Source organism: Rattus norvegicus, chromosome 1 (genome assembly GCF_036323735.1).
Source record: "Rattus norvegicus strain BN/NHsdMcwi chromosome 1, GRCr8, whole genome shotgun sequence".
In the NCBI taxonomy this organism is placed as follows: Eukaryota; Metazoa; Chordata; class Mammalia; order Rodentia; family Muridae; genus Rattus; species Rattus norvegicus.
Window position 1 is genome coordinate 25,630,526 of NC_086019.1, and position 19,803 is coordinate 25,650,328.

A 19,803-nucleotide genomic window follows, 5' to 3' on the forward strand; every position below is an offset into this window, starting at 1 on the left:
CCAAGTGTGTCGGGTATTATTTTATTATAAATGTCTTCAAAATGCAGCAAGAGAAAGAAAAATACAAAGGTTGACCATAGGGGTATTTTCCATAAATAATAAACATACCCCTTCTTACAACGATAATTTAGTGGTGAAAGGTGAGAAATTTAAACAACTCAACTATTCTTCGTGTTTTTAAAAAACAAGATAAAAATTAGAAATGAAAGCATGCTTTGTGATACAGTAATGACAGGATATAAAAAAACCCTTAATTAACATGGTTCAGTAGAAATCAGTCTTGGGTTAGAGGAATGTTCTTCTCTGGGTCTGTACGTTTCATAACTAGAGCAGTCCTGACAATCATCATGGGTTGAGTGATCTGAGAATATTCTTTCTGCTTCCCTTGAATGATGCCTAAAACAAAGCAAAACAAAACAACAAGCAAACAACCCCAAACTCATCTTGCCTAAATAATGAATATTGATTGTATTTATCAAAACAATGTGGTCAAATGCCACTACCTTCCATATGTTGTGTGATACATGGTCTCCTTACAGTACATAGCCATGACAATTTGAAGGGTATCTTCCAGAGGATTCACTATTAGAATGATTTTGCTAATAGTGTACAGTGGGAAATATGTCCCTCCACTGTGTCTTTCTAAGTTCTTCTTATGTAACATTCAGGCTATTAGATTAGAACATCATTTCTAATTAATTTAACAAAAAAACCCGCCTTGCACAAACCTGAAAAAGAAAAAAAAACTGAAATATTTCTCTAACTATACAGGAATTCAATATCAAGAAAGAACAGCAGCAATGGGAAAGAAGATTTTTTTTTTCTGTTGGCCATGGTATCATGAAGTCTTTCTTAGCCAAAAAAGGATGAACAGAGCATGGGAGAGTGAGAGCTTGCTATTGTAACTATTGCTACTTTTTGAGATAAAGTCTCACTGTGTAGCCTTGGAGGGAATCTAGCTACTGATAACTCCCTGCCTCATACCTATGAACTGAGATCACAGGCATGCATCAGCCAGCTCTATAGAAATGATGAAATTTTAAATACAATATCAGAAGTGATGAGTATGGAGTCAAGCACAGTATGTATTTGGTGAGAAGTAGACACTGACTAATAGAGGGGCAAAGCTTGGAAATCAGTCCTCTGATTCAAACTTGCATTTGAAATGCTATGTATTTGTGTGAATTTGGGCTAACATTTAAACAGCTAGCAAGCAAAATCATTTCAAAATACACTGATATTTCAAAAATTAAAAATCCAAAACCAAGTTCTACTTAGAAAGTCACATAAAAACCAAAACCAAAGTCAGTGTTTTCTTAACAATTTTTAAATGATTCATTTAGGGAAAATCCACGTTACTTTTTTTTCTTTTCTTTTTCTCTTTTCTTTAAGCTGGAAACATTTGATTGAATTCAGAAATGAGATCCCATCAAGATATATTAAAGGAAGCAATATGGTTAGCATGTCAAAGCACAGAAATTGTGGTAGGTTTAAACACAGTTGAAGAAGACTAATAGGCTGGGAAGAGAACCAGATACAACAACTGCTATAGTAACCACTTGTACTTCCTGCACTGTGGCACAGAAATTAATATCGTATGTGTTGTATAACCATGGCTATTACGAATAACTATTATCATAGTTCCAAAGCATCTTTATAGAGTTCCAAAGGTATTTATAACAGTCGTTTTGTTTTTAAATGGTGAGAACATGGTGGTGCTTTAAATAGTATTTAGAAATAGTCAATACTATTCTAAAAACATGCATCATATTTATAACAGAAGTACCACGAAGGTATGATCAATGCTTTGTATCCTAGTAAAATTTTAAGAGTAGATGTATGAGCCAGTCATGTTGGTATATGGCTGTAATAGCAGCTATATTGGGAGGCTGATGAAAGATTGCAAGAACAAGGTCTCCCTGGATTACAGAGTGAGGTCAAGGGCAGTTTAGGCAGTTTAGACAGACTGCCTCAACATTAATGACAAAAGTAATGAGTCTGAGTAGGGGAGACATATGGAAGGCGAGAGGTGTCTCAAATCTATCAGAAATAAAGTCTGAAATTTGTAATCCCTGGGTATTGATTGCTAAAGTTTAAAATTAGGTGTATTGATGTGATACACACAGTGTTGAAGTACTTCAAATTGCTTCAAAGATACAAAGAAAGAAGATAAAAAACTCGATGTACTTAATTATGAATGAGTAAATTACAAATACATTTTTGACTAATAAGGCCACTTTTTTTAAAACTACACACTTGCATCATGAACCCTAGACTTAAGAAATGGTTCCAGAACTATGGATTTTATTCTTGTAAGGTGGTTCATTTCTAGCTTAATAACTACACATCTTGACTATATCAGATGCTATATATGTTTTTCTTTCCCACTTGGCAACAGTATGAGCAATAATATCACAGTTTTATATTCTAGAAAATTAATTTACAAATTTGAATAACATGTTAACAGTTCAAAATCTCTATCTGAGGTACACATTTTGGGGAGAAAAATAGGCAAATTTTTCATCTGAGTAATTTTATGATATGAACATGTACTAGATATATGTTTTCATTCACAAAGTCTGTAGGGCTGTATTGAAAAACACAGAGGCTTTGTTTTGATCCAGTTCATCTTGTAATTGTTTGCAATAGTGTTCACTTAGGAAGGAACTTATGCTGATTGCTGGAGTTACATCTAAATCTATCATTTGCCAAAGAAGAATATTTGCTTGAGTGTCATGTTAGCCCAGGCTGGGAGAAATCCTGATGGCCGTGGGATGTTGATGGCCATTCTCTATTCTCTCCAGCATTGAGCCAATACATTCTGTGCATCGTGCACTAAGTGCTCTGCCCAAGAGAAACCAAAAATGAATGGGGACAGGGGAGTCAGTGGGAACTCTTGGAAGGTAGAATTCAAGTGTATTTTCTTCAACCTATATTCACCACACTATCCCTAATTGCAACACATTTTTTATATTCTTGTTTACAGGATACAGCTGTGGTTTATGCATGGTCAATGATAGCCACCTTGTATGTATGTTATCTTGTCTTCTGTGGTACCCTGGACTGACAGACTGCCTTTATGACCATTATAAAAGACCTTCAGAAGTGCTTTCCTTTGGGTAAAGTGGACTTAATAGTGTGTGTGGTAGTCTTTCATCTCTACAAGGTATACTCAGTAAATAATAAAATTTGAAATTAGCATTTCTATTGAGTGCTGTTCCTTACAAAAAAGAAAGCAAGGTTTGGAAAAGACAAATTACTTAGACTAGTTAGGCAGTACCTAGCAGAGTGTTTTTCAATTGGTGAATTTTGCTTTGCTCTGTTTCGGAACAGATTTACAAAGTGCAAGGAGTATAAAAATGAGTGTGGCATAGCTTCATGCACTAAGCACACATTTTCCTGAGTAGTCCAAAAAAGTATATTCACTTACAGATTATAAGTATGTAAAGTTTAATGGAAAAGCTGAGACAATGGAGTTCTTAACCCTTTGCTACTAAGCTCTGGCTTTGTGTTCACACCCAACCTGTGGTTGGGATTCAGCGGCTATGATCATGTTTGCTGCTGAAAGCCTCTTGTCTTCTAAATGTCATCTACAAAGCAGAAGGGGGATGTCTAGGTCTCAACTGCTGTCATCTGTGTGTGCTTGTATATGGTGATGGCAAGTGAGTGATGCGTGTGGAACCAGGGACTCTCCTGGTTGCTGTATCCTGAAAGAAAGCTTCAGTTGGCTAGGAAACTATCATGGAAATTGCCCCACCATTTTTATATGTGGTTGAAAATTAACGATGTCAATATTAGTAACGGTGATGTTCATAGCCTTCTCAATTGCCCAGGGCAATAATTATTTCATGGGTGTCTGAAATGTGGATCTGTGATGGAGTCAGAGAAACCTCAGCATAGGAAATTAATTTGAAAGACACATGAGGTGGCTAGCATCTTATACTTGGTAGAAATTGATCCAAATCTTCTCTTGATAAAGGCATTGCCAAGCCAGTGTCTAGATGCTTGATAATGAATGTAGCCAAGTTGAGGCCACCATTAACAGGGGCCATGAAATAAAAGTAGAGACAGCAAATAATTTACACTCATAGGAAATGAAAAATATAGTATTGTGCTCAAAGCTTTTATTATTAGTGATGAAAATAACCAGTATGAATGGATCTAGCAAATAATATTTGTATGTGTATCAACTTTATTGCCACTAGATTTGTAAAAATTATAAGGTTATATATAGTATACAAACTACATAAAATAATTAGGATTGGCGCACATGGTGCTGGTTTTGAGCATGTGCTTTGGGAATCAGCATCAATGCTGAGAAAGCTGCATCATCACATCCTTGAATGGTCAGACAAAGGGAACCTTGAGAACTGCAATGTGGGATGTGGTAAACACAGAGAAGACATGTGCATGGGTGAGAGGAGACAAGTCAATTATCATATACCATAATATAGTATTCATTGTTGATATTGGACTATAGTGGCACTGAATATATGTGGCTACCCTCAAATGTAGTGAACCTCAGAGTTGATGATATGTGAATACACACACACACACACACACACACACATATATATATGTATGTATATATATATATATATATATATTTCACCCTCATTGAGATCTTTACCTATTCTTTGCTCCTACTCATGTTCTGAAGAAGACAGGGAAATATAAATTATGGTGCTACTTGAAAGACAAGTCTAGTTAGAGAAGTTATTTTGTTGCTTTTCCTTATATGTTTACGAATGAAGCTGATTCATTTGGAGTTTCAGTGATGCACAAGAGAGGAGTCTAGTCCTTTGAAAGAGAACTCTCAGCATATTCAACCAGGTGGCAAGTTTGTAAGTCATCTGGTTTAGGAATCCCTTTACTCTAGGCACTGGGCCACAGGTAGGCAAATTAACCCTCTCTTCATCACTCTGGGCTCAAACCTACCCCAGGAATGTTGAGAAGTAGGCTTTATTAGAGTTGGACTTCCTCCCTTGAAGTGTTTTTGATGTTCATTTAACCTACTGAACAAATTCTGAAGTTTCCTGTACCGCAACTCTGTGTTTTTCTTGTGCTTAAGCATGATTCCTTTTTGATATATAAATAAGGAAAGGAGATTGTTTAGAATAAAGTGTAATAATAATAATAATAATAATGATAATAATGTATGTTTTTAATGTAACCCAATTTATGTTTTAAGTTAATTTTTAAATTTTGATGTGGCAAAGACTACAATTTATATTATACTGTGGAGGTCAGAGGTCACATTATGAAAATTGCTTATTTCTTTCGACCAGGTTAGTTGTCATGTTTGAAATCAAGCTGTCAAGTACCCTTACCAATCCCATTGAGTCAACTTTTGGAGCTATTTATTTATTTATTGGGAGGTCAGAGGTTGGTGGGTCCATCACAGTATAAGTTTGGAAATCAAAGGACAACTTGCATTTTTCTCCTTATATCATATATAGGTCCCAGGAACTGAACTTAAATCTTGAGGTTTTTTATATTATTAAGTAATATGTATAAGAATATATGTATACTTTTGGTTGTGAGCCTACAACAGCTGAACCATCTTTGCAGAAGATTTGATAGTATACATAAGTGACTTCCAAAATTCTACCTGAGAACTCCTAAACCTTAGAAACAACTTCAGTAAAGTGGCTGGATATAAAAATTAACTCAAACAAATCAGTAGCCTTTATCTACTCAAGGGATTAAACAGGCTGACAAAGAAATGAAGGAAATGAAACCTTTCACAATAGTCACAAAATATAAAATACCTCGTTGCGACTATAACCAAGCAAGTACAAGATCTGTGTGATAAGAACTTCAAGTGTCTGAAGAAAGAAATTGAAGAAGATCTCAGAAGATTGAAGGATCTCTCATGCTTATGGATTGGCAGGATTAATATTGTAAAAATGGTCATTTTGCCAAAAGATTCAATGCAATCGCATCAAAATTCCTACTCAATTCTTCATAGAGTTAGAAAGGGCAATTTGCAAATTCATTTGGAATAACAAAAAACTCAGGACAGCAAACACTACCCTCAACAATAAAAGAACTTCTGGAGGAACCACCATCCTTGACCTCAAGCTGTACTACAGAGGAATATTGATAAAAACTGTATTGTATTGATACAGAGACAGGCAGGTAGATCAATGGAATAGAATTGAAGACCCAGAAAAGAACCCACACACCTATGGCCACTTGATCTTTGACCTAAAACTATCCAATGGAAAAAAAGATCATGTTCAACAAATGATGCTGGTTCAACTGGAGGTCAGCATGTAGAAGAATGCAAATTGACCCATTCTTATCACCCTGTACAAAGCTGAAGTCCAAGTGGATCAAGGACCTCCATATAAAACCAGATACACTGAAACTAATAGAAGAAAAAGTAGGGAAGGGCCTCGAACACATGGTCATTGGAGAAGACTTCCTGAACAGAACACCAATGGCTTATGCTCTAAGATCAAGAATCGACAAATGACACAATGGAGTACTACTCGGCAATAAAAAACAATGACTTCATGAAATTTGTAGGCAAATGGAATGAACTAGAAAATATCATCCTGAGTGAGGTAACCCAATCATAGAAAAAGACAAATAGTATGCACTCATTGATAAGTGGATATTAGCCCAAAAGCTCAAATTACCCAAGATGCAATCCACAGACCACAGGAAGCTCAAAAAGAAGGATGACCAAAATGTGGATGCTTTCACTCCTTCTTGAAAGGGGGAACAAAAATATCCATAGCAGGGGATTGGAGGCAAGTTTAGAGCAGATACTGAAGGAATGGCCATTCAGAGCCTGCCCCACATGTGTGTGTGTGTGTGTGTGTGTGTGTGTGTGTGTACACACACATAAGTACTAGATAAGATTAATGAAGCTGAAAACTGCATGCTGAAAGGGACCTGATATAGATCTTTCCTGAGAGACACAACCAGAGCATGTCCAATACAGAGGTCAATGCTAGCAGCAAACCACTGAACTGAGAATGGGACTCCCTTTGGGGGAATTAGAAGAAAGATTGAAAGAGCTGAAGGGATTTGCAACCCCATAAGAACAACGATGACAACCAACCAGAACTTCCAGGGACTAAACCACTACAGAAAGACTATACATGGACTGACCCAGGGCTCCAACTGCATATGTAGCCGAGAATAGCCTTGTTGGGGCACCAGTGGAAGGGGAAACCTTTGGTCCTGCCAAGGTTGGATCCCCAGTGCATGGGAATATCGGGGGTGGTGGTAAGGAAGGTTTGATGTGGGGAGAACACCCTTACCACCCTTAAAGGGGAGGATGAGGGGATAGGGGAGTTATGGACAGGAAACTGGGAAAGAGAACAACATTTGAAATGTAAATAAAGATATAATAAAAAAGAAAAAAGGAAAGAATCAACAAATGGGACCTCATAAAACTGCAAAGCTTCTGTAAGGCAAAGGACACTGTCATTAGTAGAAAACAACAACCAACAAACAAATAGGGAAAATATCTTTACCAATCCTACATCTGAGAGAAGGACCACCAAAGTGTGGATGCTTCAGTCCTTCTTAGAAGGGGGAACAAAAATATTCATAGAAGGAGATACAAGGACAAATTTTGAGCATAAGCTGAAGGGAAGACCATCCAGAGACTGCCCCACCTGGGGATACAGCCCATGTACATACAGTCATGAAACCCAGTCACTATTGCTGATACCAAAAAGTGCATCCTGACAGGAGCCTGATATAGCTGTCTCCTGAGAGGCTCTGCCAAGAGCATGACAAATACAGAGGCAAATGCTAGCAGTAAAGCGTCCCCAGTGGAGGAATCAGAGTAAGGATTGAAGGAACTGAAGGGGTTTGCAACCCCATAAGAAAACAATACCAAGCACTCAGAGCTCCAGGGACTAAACTACTACCCAAAGAGTACACATGGACAGACTCATGGCTTCAGCTGCATATATAGCAGAGGATGGCCTTGTTGGGCACCAATGGGAGGAGAAGCCCTTGTACTTGCCAATGTCAGGGTGGGGAGGCAGGAAGTGGTGGGTAGGTGGGGGAGGGATATCACTTTCATAGAAGCAGGGAGAGGGATATGGGATAGGGGGTTTATGGACAGGAAACAGGGAACAGGGATAGCACTTGAAATGTAAATAGAAAAAATCTAAAAAAAGATACAAAAAAGAATATACGTACAATTAATTTAAATAGATCATTTATTCTACATGGATCTAGTAGTTAACACTTTTCTAATATGTTTATTTTCTGTGTTTCTCTGATGGTAATAACTTAGAATTTTGTGGGCTAAAAGATGAAATTTTTTCAGCAACCTGCTCTTTGTCAAGATTTGATTTACTGCATATTGCTTTAATGTCTTAAGAGAGTCTTACTGTGACAAGGCATGATCCCTTCCAAGGCATACGATTAACACATTTGAATGACATGTAATATTTCCTAAACCATCCAGTGTAGAAAAGCCTGACATAACACCTGTACCTTTCTTGTTATAGGACAGCTTCCCCGCAAGATTTGGAGGAATTCATTTTGTCAATCAACCTTGGTATATCCATGCCCTGTACACTGTGATCCGCCCATTCCTGAAAGAGAAGACTCGGAAAAGGGTACTTTGTTTCTTTGTCTTAAAATATGATCTCTGTCCTCACCCCCATTCAATGATTGGAGATATATAGCTGTTTTTTATTGTTAGCCATGATGAAATTTCTTTTACCCTTTCACATTAATATTCAGCACAGGAAGCATTTTTAGACCATTAGAGAGCCCATAGCTCTCTAAATTCTTAATAATGTTCCACGAATGGGATATTTCTCATCAAATAATGAAATGACTGTACCTTCACTATATGAGAGTCTCATTCTAAACCTCAAAAAAACTCTGCTATGTTATTCTTTTATTGTTGGTACTCTTAGTTTTCAAGTAAGGTCTAAATGTAAATCATTACTTTATTTACTGACAAATGAGTCCTTGTTTTATAATATTGATTAAAATGAAGTAAAATTTACAGACTCTGTTGTAATTGTATAATGACAATCATGATTAATAACTATAATAATTGTTTAAAGCATTTCAGTACCAGGATCATAGTACATGGTAAATTGAGTAGGCATTTTTATTGAACACAGAATTTTAAAATGTATTAATTGCACAAATTTCGTTTATCCATTTAACAGCTGTGTAAAATAAATTTAAAATGCTGTTAAACTATGTATTCAAACATATATGCATTGCAGACAATTCAAATCAGGGTAAACATACAATCTGTTTTTGTAGCTTAAGAAATACATACACACACACAATGTATATAGTGAACTATCATTAGCTAGAGTCATTGTCTTATTTTCCTTATCCATCTGTAACTCTGATAACTTATATCAATCAACCTATTCCTAGTCCTTCTTTGCCAGCCTCTGATTACTGATTTTATGCTGAATTATGAAAAGTAAATTTAGTAAACATGCTCTCCTATTTCTGGGCTGAGGAAGGAAGTTTGAGGCTTGGTAAGCAACTTGCTTTATTATAGAAGCAGATGGAAAAATGTCAAGCCAGTATATGTGTTCAATGCCTCCAGTTCTATTTACCTTTCAGTGCTAATCATTATAAAACAATTAGTGACACTGAGTATACTATTTCTAAACCTATGTGAATGACAACAGCAATGTGAATCTCAGTGAGTAAGCATGTCATGTCTTCCAGTCTTGCAGAGTCCTCATTGCAGCACGAAAGCACAATAATTATGTGTTCACATCAAGCACTAGTGAGCAGAGGGTTGACAGTCTATGGATTTGTTAAAAATATTCCATTCAGGAGAAAGAACTCTGCAAACAACTGTAGTTTATACTGCGTTATTTCTACCACTAAGTATGAAATTATGCATATTTTAGAATTCAAAAGTACATAGAAGTGCTTTGCAAATGCACCATCAAGTTTTGTTTAATGAAGTGGCAATCAGGCTATTCCAAACATCTGCTGGGTATTTTAGCACAATTTCCACTTGTGTGTGTCCACTCTCGCCACATTATGTATGCTTTATTTAAGACTTTCGACAATCATGCAGGGTAAGATTTTTTTTTAATTTTATAGGTTGAAAAGGAGTCTTGTAAGATTAAATACTTTGCTGTATATTGATACTAGTAGATAAATCATCTAGAGGTTCAGGATTAAATGGGAAAAAATAACAGAAAAGGGATATGGCCAATGTGTGTCCAAGATCCTGAACAAAAACAAAGAGAATAGAAAATTTGGAGAATTAACTATGGGGGAAGTAGTAAGGGACAAGATTAAAGAAAATAGGGTTCACTAGATCTTATGTGGTTTAGTCCAGAATTGCAAGTGCTTGCGTGGTCAACCGGTCTCACTGTTACATGATATAACATGATCCTGCTCTCTTAAATGCATTGCTAGCATGTGGCTTGGAAATTTTTCATGTAAAAATGACCGAAGGTTAAGTTGCATTAATTTTTACTTATATAATGAATATGTATGGCAAACGTATTTCATTATCAATAGCATTAAAAGCCATACCCTGTCATACTATTCCTCAAGTGTCTTGCACAGCGGATGCTATAAATATGTGTTCTGAAAATCTGCTGAGAGAAACCCTAAGGAGTGTAGTGTAGAGAATCTTCTTCATAGACTCAGATGTACAAGAGACTACAGCATGATTTCATTTTCTTAAATCAAGCTAAATGTGAACATGAACAAAAGGTGAGGATTTCTTTTTCTTTTTCTTACTGGATATTTTTAAATTTACATTTCAAATGTGATTCCCTTTCCTGGTTTCCCATCCATAAGCCCCCTATCCCATCTCCCTTCCCCCTTCTTCTATGAGGCTGTTTCCCTCCCTAACCACTCCCCTTCCCATATCCCCACCCCGATATACCCCTACTCTATCCAGTCTGTCAGTCTATGTCTTTTTATTGAGTCCATTGACGTTAAGAGATAGTAAGGAATAGTGATTGCTCTTTTATGTATTTTTTTGTGGTTAGAGATGGAATTTTTTTGTTTGGCTCTCTTCAGTTTCTTGCAAGGAGGTTACTCTCTTGCTTCTTCTAGGGTGTAGTTTCCCTCCTTGTGTTGGAGTTTTCCATCTATTATCCTTTGTAGGGCTGGATTTGTAGAAAGATATTGTATAAATTTGGTTTTGTCATGGAATATCTTAGTTTCTTCATCTATGTTAATTGAGAGTTTTGCTGGATATAGGGGCCTGGGCTGGCATTTGTGTTCTCTTAGGGTTTGTATGACATCTGGCCGGGATTGTCTGGGTTTCATAGTCTTTGGTGAGAAGTCTGGTGTAATTCTGATAGGTCTGCCTTTATATGTTACTTGACCTTTTCCCCTTACTGCTTTTAATATTCTTTCTTTGTTTCATGTATTTGGTGCTTTGACTATCATGTGACAGTAGGAATTTCTTTTTTGGTCCAATCTATTTCAAGCTCTATAGGTTTCTTGTATGTTTATGGGTAGCTCTTTAAGTTATGTAAGTTTTCTTCTATAATTTTGTTGAAGATATTTACTGGCCCTTTAAGTTGGGAGTCTTCGCTCTCTTTTATTCCTATTATCCTTAGTTTTGATCTTCTCATTGTGTCCTAAAATTCCTGGATGTTTTGCATCGTAAATTTTCTTTAATGCTTGTGTCAATGTTTTCTATGGTATCTTCTGCCCCTGACATTCTCTGTGCTATCTCTTATTCTGTTGGTGACGCTTGCGTCTATGACTCCTGATCTCTTTCCTAGGTTTTTTACCTCCAGGGTTGTCTCCCTTTGTGATTTCTTTATTTCGATTTTCAAATCCTGGATGGTTTTGTTCAATTCCTTCACCTCTTTGGCTGTGTTTTCCTCTAATTCTTTAAGAAATTTTTGTGTTTGCTCTTTAAGGGCTTCTACTTGTTTACCTGTGTTGTCTTGTTATTCTTTAAGGAAGTTATTTATGTGCTTCTTAAAGTCCTCTATCATCATCATGAGATGTGATTTTAAATCCAAATCTTGGTTTTCTAGTATGTTTGGTTATCCAGTATTTGCTTTGCTGGGGAACTGGGTCTGATGATGCCAAATCATCTTGGTTTCTGTTGCTTAGGTTTCTGTGCTTGCCTCTGGCCATCAGGTTGTCTCTGGTATTAGCTTGTCTTGGTGTCTCTGACAGTGTCTTGACCCTCCTGTAAGCCTGTGTGACAGCACCCTTTTAGACCTGTTTTCTTACAGCCGGATATGGTACAGACTGCTGTGGGATGGGTTCAGCTCCAGGTACAGGCAGAAACCGGAAGGGTCCTGTCTCACACTGCTCCTGTGTTTGAATGTCCTGAGGCTTCGAGGCAGGTGGCTTGGAGCAGAAGAGTTGTTCTTACCTCTACTCTCAGGTGTGTCAGTGCTCCTGGTGACTGGCTTTCAACTCTGGGCACAGGCAGAAACTGGAAGTGCCCTGCCCTTCACTGTTCCTGGTTTCCTGTGCCAAGAGGGCACTAGGTGGGTTCATCTTGGGCCAGCACTGTGAGCAGAAGTGGTGTCTTCTCTGAGCTCTCAGGATTGTCTGCACTTCTGGCACTTCTGAGAATCTAGCTCTCTCCCCTGTGAGACTTGAGTTCAGAGAGCTCTGGGACCAGCTGAACTCTGGGTGCAGGCAGACCTGGAAGGTAATGTGGGGATTTTTACCTTTGATATTATAAAGTCCCTTCTCACAATTTCATCAAAGCCCAGAATTTTCATAAGAAGCTCCCATCATAGCCACATGTAATATGCTCATGGTTCAGTGTATGTTAGTTCCTGGAGAAGGTCTTTTTCTATTTTGTTCCATATTCCAGCCAAATAAAGCCATCGTTAATGATTCTGGAAAGCAGGGGCTCAGCTTTAATTTATCACCCCATTGTAGTCATGGGTGGACCTCCTCTTGAGTATACCACCTTCATCCTACTCCCCCACCCCCAGTCAGCTGGTATAGTTTCTTAGTGTCACAGAAAAAAATGAACTAAAAAGTAAATAGATTTTGGGGTAATCTTTGGCATTGGGATGTAGAGTGAGGCAAAGGAGCCCATAAGAATCAAGTATCCTTCATGAGATAAAGGAAGAGCAAAATCAATCAATCAATCAATCAATCAATCAATCAATCAATCAAAAGAAGTCAGAAGCAAAACTCCAGTAGTAGATCTTAACACTGAACTATTCATGGAAAAGAAGTTAATCTAGGAACAAACATTTTTTCAGTTGAGCAGACACAGTGCATTTCTGGTGCCCAAATAAGAGTAGCAGTTCACACTGATAATCAAACCATTACTGATGCTAAGAAGAAGGAGAAGCAGTGTGGTGGGGATTGTAAGATTTTGGGGTTCAGTTTTGGATCCGTTGGATTTGAAGTAGTCATTGAACACTGAAGAGAAAATGTCAAGGAGAGAGAGAGAGAGAGAGAGAGAGAGAGAGAGAGAGAGAGAGTCAAATAAAGAATTTAAGGGTAAAGTATACACATATTTTTAGTGTGTGATTAATATAATAAATCTACAGATGAAATTAAATTGCCAAAAAGGGTAGTTTTAGAATAATAAAACCAGGAATTAAGGCCTTGGTTTCATCAAGGTTAAATATTGGATTTGGGCTAGAAATGGCAACATTTGCCTTTAATTCCAGTACATGAGAGGATAGGGAAGGTAGATTTCTGTGAATTCAAGGGTAGTCTGGTCTACATAAGGACTATATCAAGTTTCAAGCAAGTTAGGCTATATAGTAAGACCTTGTTTTAAATAGATATTGAAGTAATAAGCAAAGGAGATTGAAGAAGAATATAGAAAGATGGAAAGACAGGCAGAAAAAGTGTCTCTGTTAGAAAGTCATCTACTCTATCTAGTTCAGCTAAGGCTTAAAGATAAACGAGACAAGAACTGGATATTGAGTTCATTCCAGTGATCAAAAATGACAGCAGGTCGTATAATGTAGTGTTAAGAGATTGGATAGATATGGAGTGGCTTATGAAAAGCAGGAAGAGAGTATTTGGACAATGACTAGAAAGAACTTCTCTGCTGAGCTCTGCTGTCAGTAAACAATTGAAGCTATGGACTAAAGAGCAAAGAGGAGTTTTATGTGATTATATCCAGGGTACTGAAGACAAAAGGATTTTTTCCTTGAATGGGAAAGAGGCCAAGGTTTTAATATGAGAAAAACAAGAGCTAATTGTTGGGAAATAAATCTGAGTGGAGGAAAGACGATGTATTTCGCTTTGTCAGTGGTCTTCGTGAGGTTTATATTTTCTCTGTTCTAGTGGTAAGGCGGAACACACGGGCACAGATGCTGGTGGGTGGCTCTCAGCTGGCTGCCCTATTTCCTCAGTGACAGTGGAATCAGTGCCAGTGCTGAAAGCGATGTGGAGGGAGGAGGTACCAGTGTTCCAAAACGCACTGCTCTAAGAATTGTTTTTAACCACAGCACCTTCCTAACTTGATAGAAGGTTCTGATGTGGTATAATATATGTGATTGTTTCAAAGTTAGATAGATGATACAGTAAATATTCAGAAGCATACTTTTCAGGGAAAGTATTTCTGACTGAAGAATATTGTTGTGTGCATTCCAAACGGAAACCTGCTCTGTACACTTTGGCCAAGGCTTGCCTCATATCTGTTTTTAATCTTCCATAGTTTTGAAAAATAATAGTGTATTGCTGACTGTTTCCTCTCTCTGAGTTTACCTATGATATGGATACATTTTCCTATATATTCACTCCTGCAGATTCTAAAGGTACAAACAATAAATATGAATGTGGTTAGCCTATTCATCTTGAATCCAAAGTGTAAAATTAAGTTAATTAAGCTATACTTTTAAAATAAATATAGAAATTTGTGTACAATACCAATGATGCTTTTTTGAGAGGTAGATCTATCCTTTTGTGATAATAAAAATGAAAATGAAAATGAAGAAAAAGCAAGTAACACTTTAAAAATATCTCATCAGATTGGGAATGTAAAGTACATAACTGATGATCAAAATTTGATTAGAGTGGAAGACTTGCCAATCACATACATTTTAACTTTCTAAAATTTAATTTTTGACAATTTCACACACATGTGTATGCACATGATATCATAATGAAATATATCACATTTGTATGCATATATACTGTATTCTGACTACTGTCACACATCTTTCCTTGTTTCTCTTTATTCCATCATCCCAATTCACTGAGTTTAACCAAGGTCTTTTATGTGACCATTGCATCCTGTGTTCTCATAAGTGGTCATACAATTGCAAAACATGATTAATCCCCTAAGAACCATTGTCCAATAGGTCAGCAGAGAAGGACAGGACCATATGAGTATCCCCCGCCATCCCATGATCATCTGTTGGTAGGCCCAATCTTATGCAGAATTGTTGCAATGCAACTGCAGGTACTGTGAGATCATGACTTCATTGACTATGCCATATCCAGGAAGAATAATTTCTGTGGCTATTACAATCTTTCTCCTCTTTCTTCCACAGTGTTCCTGGAACCTTAGATGGAATAATGTAAAATTTTGTTTTTAGGGCTGAGCACTAAATTCTCACTGATTCTCCACACCTCTTTTTTTAAAAATTATTTTTAATCTTTTGTTTACAGTCCAGTCATTATCCCCCTCCTGGTCTGCCCTCCCACAGTTTCTTATCCCGTTCCTCCCCATGCTCCCTTCTCCAAGAGGGTGTTCCTACTCCCATCCCACCAGGCCTCCCTATTCCCTGGTACCTCAAGTCTCTCCAGGATTAGGTGCATCTTCTTTCACTGAGGACAGACCAGGCAGTCTGCTGCATATGTGTTGTATCAGCTAGTGTATGCTGCTTGTTGGTGGCTCAGTATCTCAGAGATCTCAGGAGTTCTGGTTAGTTGAGACAGCTGGTTTTCCTATGGGTTACTCTCCTCAACTTTTCCCAGCCTTTCCCTAGTTCAACCACAGAGGTCCCCTCTTTCAGTCCATTGGTTGGGTATAAGTATCTGCTTCTGTCTCAGTCAGCTGCTTGTTGAACCTCTTGGAGGGCAGCCATGCTAGGCTCCTGTCTGTAAGCACACCATAGCATCAGTAATAGTGTCAGGCCTTGGAATCTCCCCTTGAGCTGGATCCCAATTTGGGCCAGTCAATGGACCTCCTTTCCCTCAGTCTCTTCTCCATTTTTGTCCTTGCAGTTCTTTTAGACAGGAATAATTCTGGGTCAGGATTTTTGACTGTAGGATAGCAACCCCATCCCTCCACTTAATGCCCTGTCTTTTTATTGGAGGTAGAATCTATAAGTTCCCTCTCCCCACTGTTAGGCATTTCATCTAAGGTCCCTTCCTTTGAGTCCTGAGCACCTCTCACCTCCCAGGTCTCTGTTCCATTCTGGAAGCTTCCCCCACTTCCGACCTCCAGAGGTTTCCTGTTTTTATTCTTTCTGCTGACCCTCAGGGCTTCACTCCTTCCCCACCCTTGCCAATACCTGATCATGTTCCTCTTTTCCCCTCCCTGTCCCCTCTCTCACTCAGGTCCCTCCCTCTCTCTGCCCACCCCCCCACCCGCCACACACCATGATTGTTTTGTTTTCTTTCTCCCAAGTGGGATTGAAGCATTCTCACTTGGGCTCTTCAGCTGTTTAACCTCCTTGAGTTCTGTGGATTATATCCTGGGTATTCTATAATTTTTTAGCCAATAGCCACTTATTAGTGAGTGTGTACCATGCATGTCCTTTGGGTCTGAGTTACCTCACTCAGGATATTTTCTAGTTCTATCCATTTGCCTGCAAAACTCATGATGTCCTCATTCTGAATAGTTCACTAGCATTCCACTGTAACGAGTTTTCTGGATCCACTTTTCCATTGAGGGACAACTGGGCTGTTTCCTTTTATACCCATAGATTGATGCATCTCTTAGCCATGATTTTTAACCTGGTTCAGAAAGGAGACATCATGAATTCCTTTTGTGGAATTCCTTCACGCTTCAGTGCTGATCTAAGAGCAAATGGATGCCCTCATAATAGTTGTACCCATATTATACCAGTGCACAAATCTTGTCTGTCAGGTTGGTACTTCAGTTAACAAGATTAGCCTGGTAAGACTGTTTATATATTTTCTTTCCAAACAGTATCCACAGCACCTTCAGAAACTATAAAATCCAGCTCGCAGGTAGAAAGCTTCCATACACACACACACACACACACACACACACACACACACACACACACACACACAAATATATCTCACAGTGTGTGATGTTTCCTTTAGAGACCTTACTAATAATGATGTGTATTATTAACTGCTGAAAATTGTTTTATATTCACTGGTATAATCTTATTTCATGGAAAGTTTTATTTTATCAACATGCTAATGAATGGGGTTTTAGTATCTGAAATGTTAAACATATTTTAAAATAGAAATATTTAAGTGATTCTTAGTGAAAAGAATGGAGAAAGTGGTGGCATTTGATGGAGGTAACAAATAATTAAGATTGTGGCTTGAATTAGTTTTCATCTTATAAAAATACTTTGCTGATAATAATACAAATGATTTAAGTATACTTATGATATGTTTCCCTTTCAATTCATTGTTCTAGCTTTTCTTTGTACAGTGAATATGTAGATCTCTAGGATAGAGAGTGTTGGCAATAATGCAGATCACACATCCTCTGTGGGACATGGGCCTCACTCTACTGTTTCTTATGGGGATGCTAATTTAGTTTTCTTTATGGCATCCACTTTAAATTTTGAAGCAACAGTAGAGCAGTTACAGTATTCCTATTTTTATTGACAATAAAAATCAATGGATATGAAGGCAGCTTTTGGCTTTGATAATTTGGATGGCTCTGGAACTGATAAGTCCCTCATGAAAAAAGGCTGACTGAGCAGTATTCATTATGAATCCAGGTGATGTGGAGCTTAGCTTCTGCTCAAGGCCCTATGAAAGAAGCAGAACATCAACTTTGTGATCCTATGTCTTTGGCCCAGTGCCTGTCCTTCCAAAAACTAAACATTCTTGACCCTTAGGACCTTTATATGAAATACTAGATGATGGTACAGTCTTGTCTGCTTAATAGAATTGAGACTTAAAGATTGTAAGAGACATATAAGCCTCTTGCATTTGTTTTTCTAGCCTCACCCATTCTCCATGCCCTTTGAATTATATTTAGTTATTTCTCTATGTGTTTCCTCTCTGCTTCTCACCTTGCATTTCTAGATATTTTTGCATGGTAACAACTTGAACAGTCTACACCAGCTAATTCATCCTGAGATCCTACCTTCTGAGTTTGGAGGAATGTTGCCGCCCTATGACATGGGGACATGGGCTCGGACCCTGCTAGACCATGAGTATGATGATGACAGCGAGTACAACGTGGATTCCTATAGCATGCCTGTGAATGAAGTGGACAAGGAACTCTCCCCCAAATCCATGAAGAGGTATGCTGTGGAGAGACCAGGAAGGGGCAAAGCTGCTTGGAGGAGACAGGCCGAGTTTAACTTTCTCTCCCCACCATAAATGTTTTCATTTTTGTGTCTTATTCCTTTTTGGTAACTTTTTAAAGTCTTGTAGCAGCAATGATACTTTTTCTTAGAACATATAGTATCAATTAATAACTTAGAAGAAGTCATAAGGGTCACAAAGACACACCACACCACACACACACACACACACACACACACACACACACACACACACACAGAGAGAGAGAGAGAGAGAGAGAGAGAGAGAGAGAGAGAGAAGGAGAGAGAGAGAGAGAAAGAGAGAGAGACTTTCAAACACTATATTCCATCTTGTATTACCTGTTCAGTGTCTCTGTCTAGTCTGCTTAAAGGTAGCCATTTTGTGTGCCAAGCTCTCTATCTTTGTAGGTTTAATCATCAAAAAGTTAATTGTTGAGATAGAGTCCATCTTCCTGTTTTGTCTCATAATGGTTTATGCCTGTTTCTATCTATTAGTGGGTGGGAGAGTTGCAGACACATGCTGCAAAATTGCCTCTGCCTCTGCTTCCTGTAGCAAACAATATGGCTGATTCTCAGGCGTCTCCAGACCCCAGGAGAGTGCAGCAGAATGATGATAACAGATAACTCAAGTCACATGACCATTCATAAAAGTGTGTGATTCCCAGCTTCCTCAAGGAAGACACAGTTCACTAGTCATGCTAAAACCTATCATGCACCTTTTTCTCATGAATGCTTGGTGGATCTTTGGTTATGGCTCTGATTCAGATAGTATTACCCACGGTCCTAAACATACTTTCTCCTTTCCATTCTTTCTTTTCTCCTCCCTTCTTTTCTGTCTCTGCCTGTCTTTTTCTATTTGTTTCTCTTTGTCTTTTTGTCACTGTTTCTCTCTCTCTCTCTCTCTCTCTCTCTCTCTCTCTCTCTCTCTCTCTCTCTCTCCCCCTCTCTCTCCCTATCTCTCTGTCTCATGTGTTTATGCACAAACAAATATATTGTGATGATAATGATGATGATGATGGAGATGATGGTTGTGGTGGTGGTGATGATGATGATGGTATTTTGCACACTACAGGCAACCGGACATCTCCTGGGAGTAAAATTATAGAAATGGAATGTTTCCCTGCAATCATTTCCTCATGTGTTAACAAGTTTGTCTCTAAGCCAACTTTAGGCTTCTGAGCTCTCTTCAGGTGACATCTGTATGCAATAAGTATCAGTAACATGAGGATTTATTAGCCTCCTGAATTATTGTTTGTTAGCATTGTGAAGATTCTGTTTAGTACTGAGGTGGATTTAAAATCAGCAAATGTGTAACTAAAACATTGTGTTTCTCCAACTCTAAAAAAGTCTTTAAAAGAAAAATTCATAAAAATAATTGTCCTTGGATGTCACCTAAGAAAAGCAAAACTACTGAAACATC

General features: G+C 38.0%; 1 protein-coding gene across 4 annotated transcripts in view; it reads left to right on the forward strand.

Moving 5' to 3' along the window:
- The window catches only part of Clvs2 (clavesin 2), a 107,826-nt gene that overhangs the window by 76,545 nt on the left and 11,478 nt on the right, over positions 1 to 19,803 (forward strand). For all 4 annotated transcript variants that reach the window (XM_063266042.1, XM_063266043.1, XM_063266047.1 and 1 more), the window contains 2 exons: positions 8,487 to 8,597; positions 18,139 to 18,359. In XM_063266042.1, the coding sequence (XP_063122112.1) occupies positions 8,487 to 8,597; positions 18,139 to 18,359 (332 nt within the window). The remainder of the gene's footprint in view (positions 1 to 8,486; positions 8,598 to 18,138; positions 18,360 to 19,803) is intronic.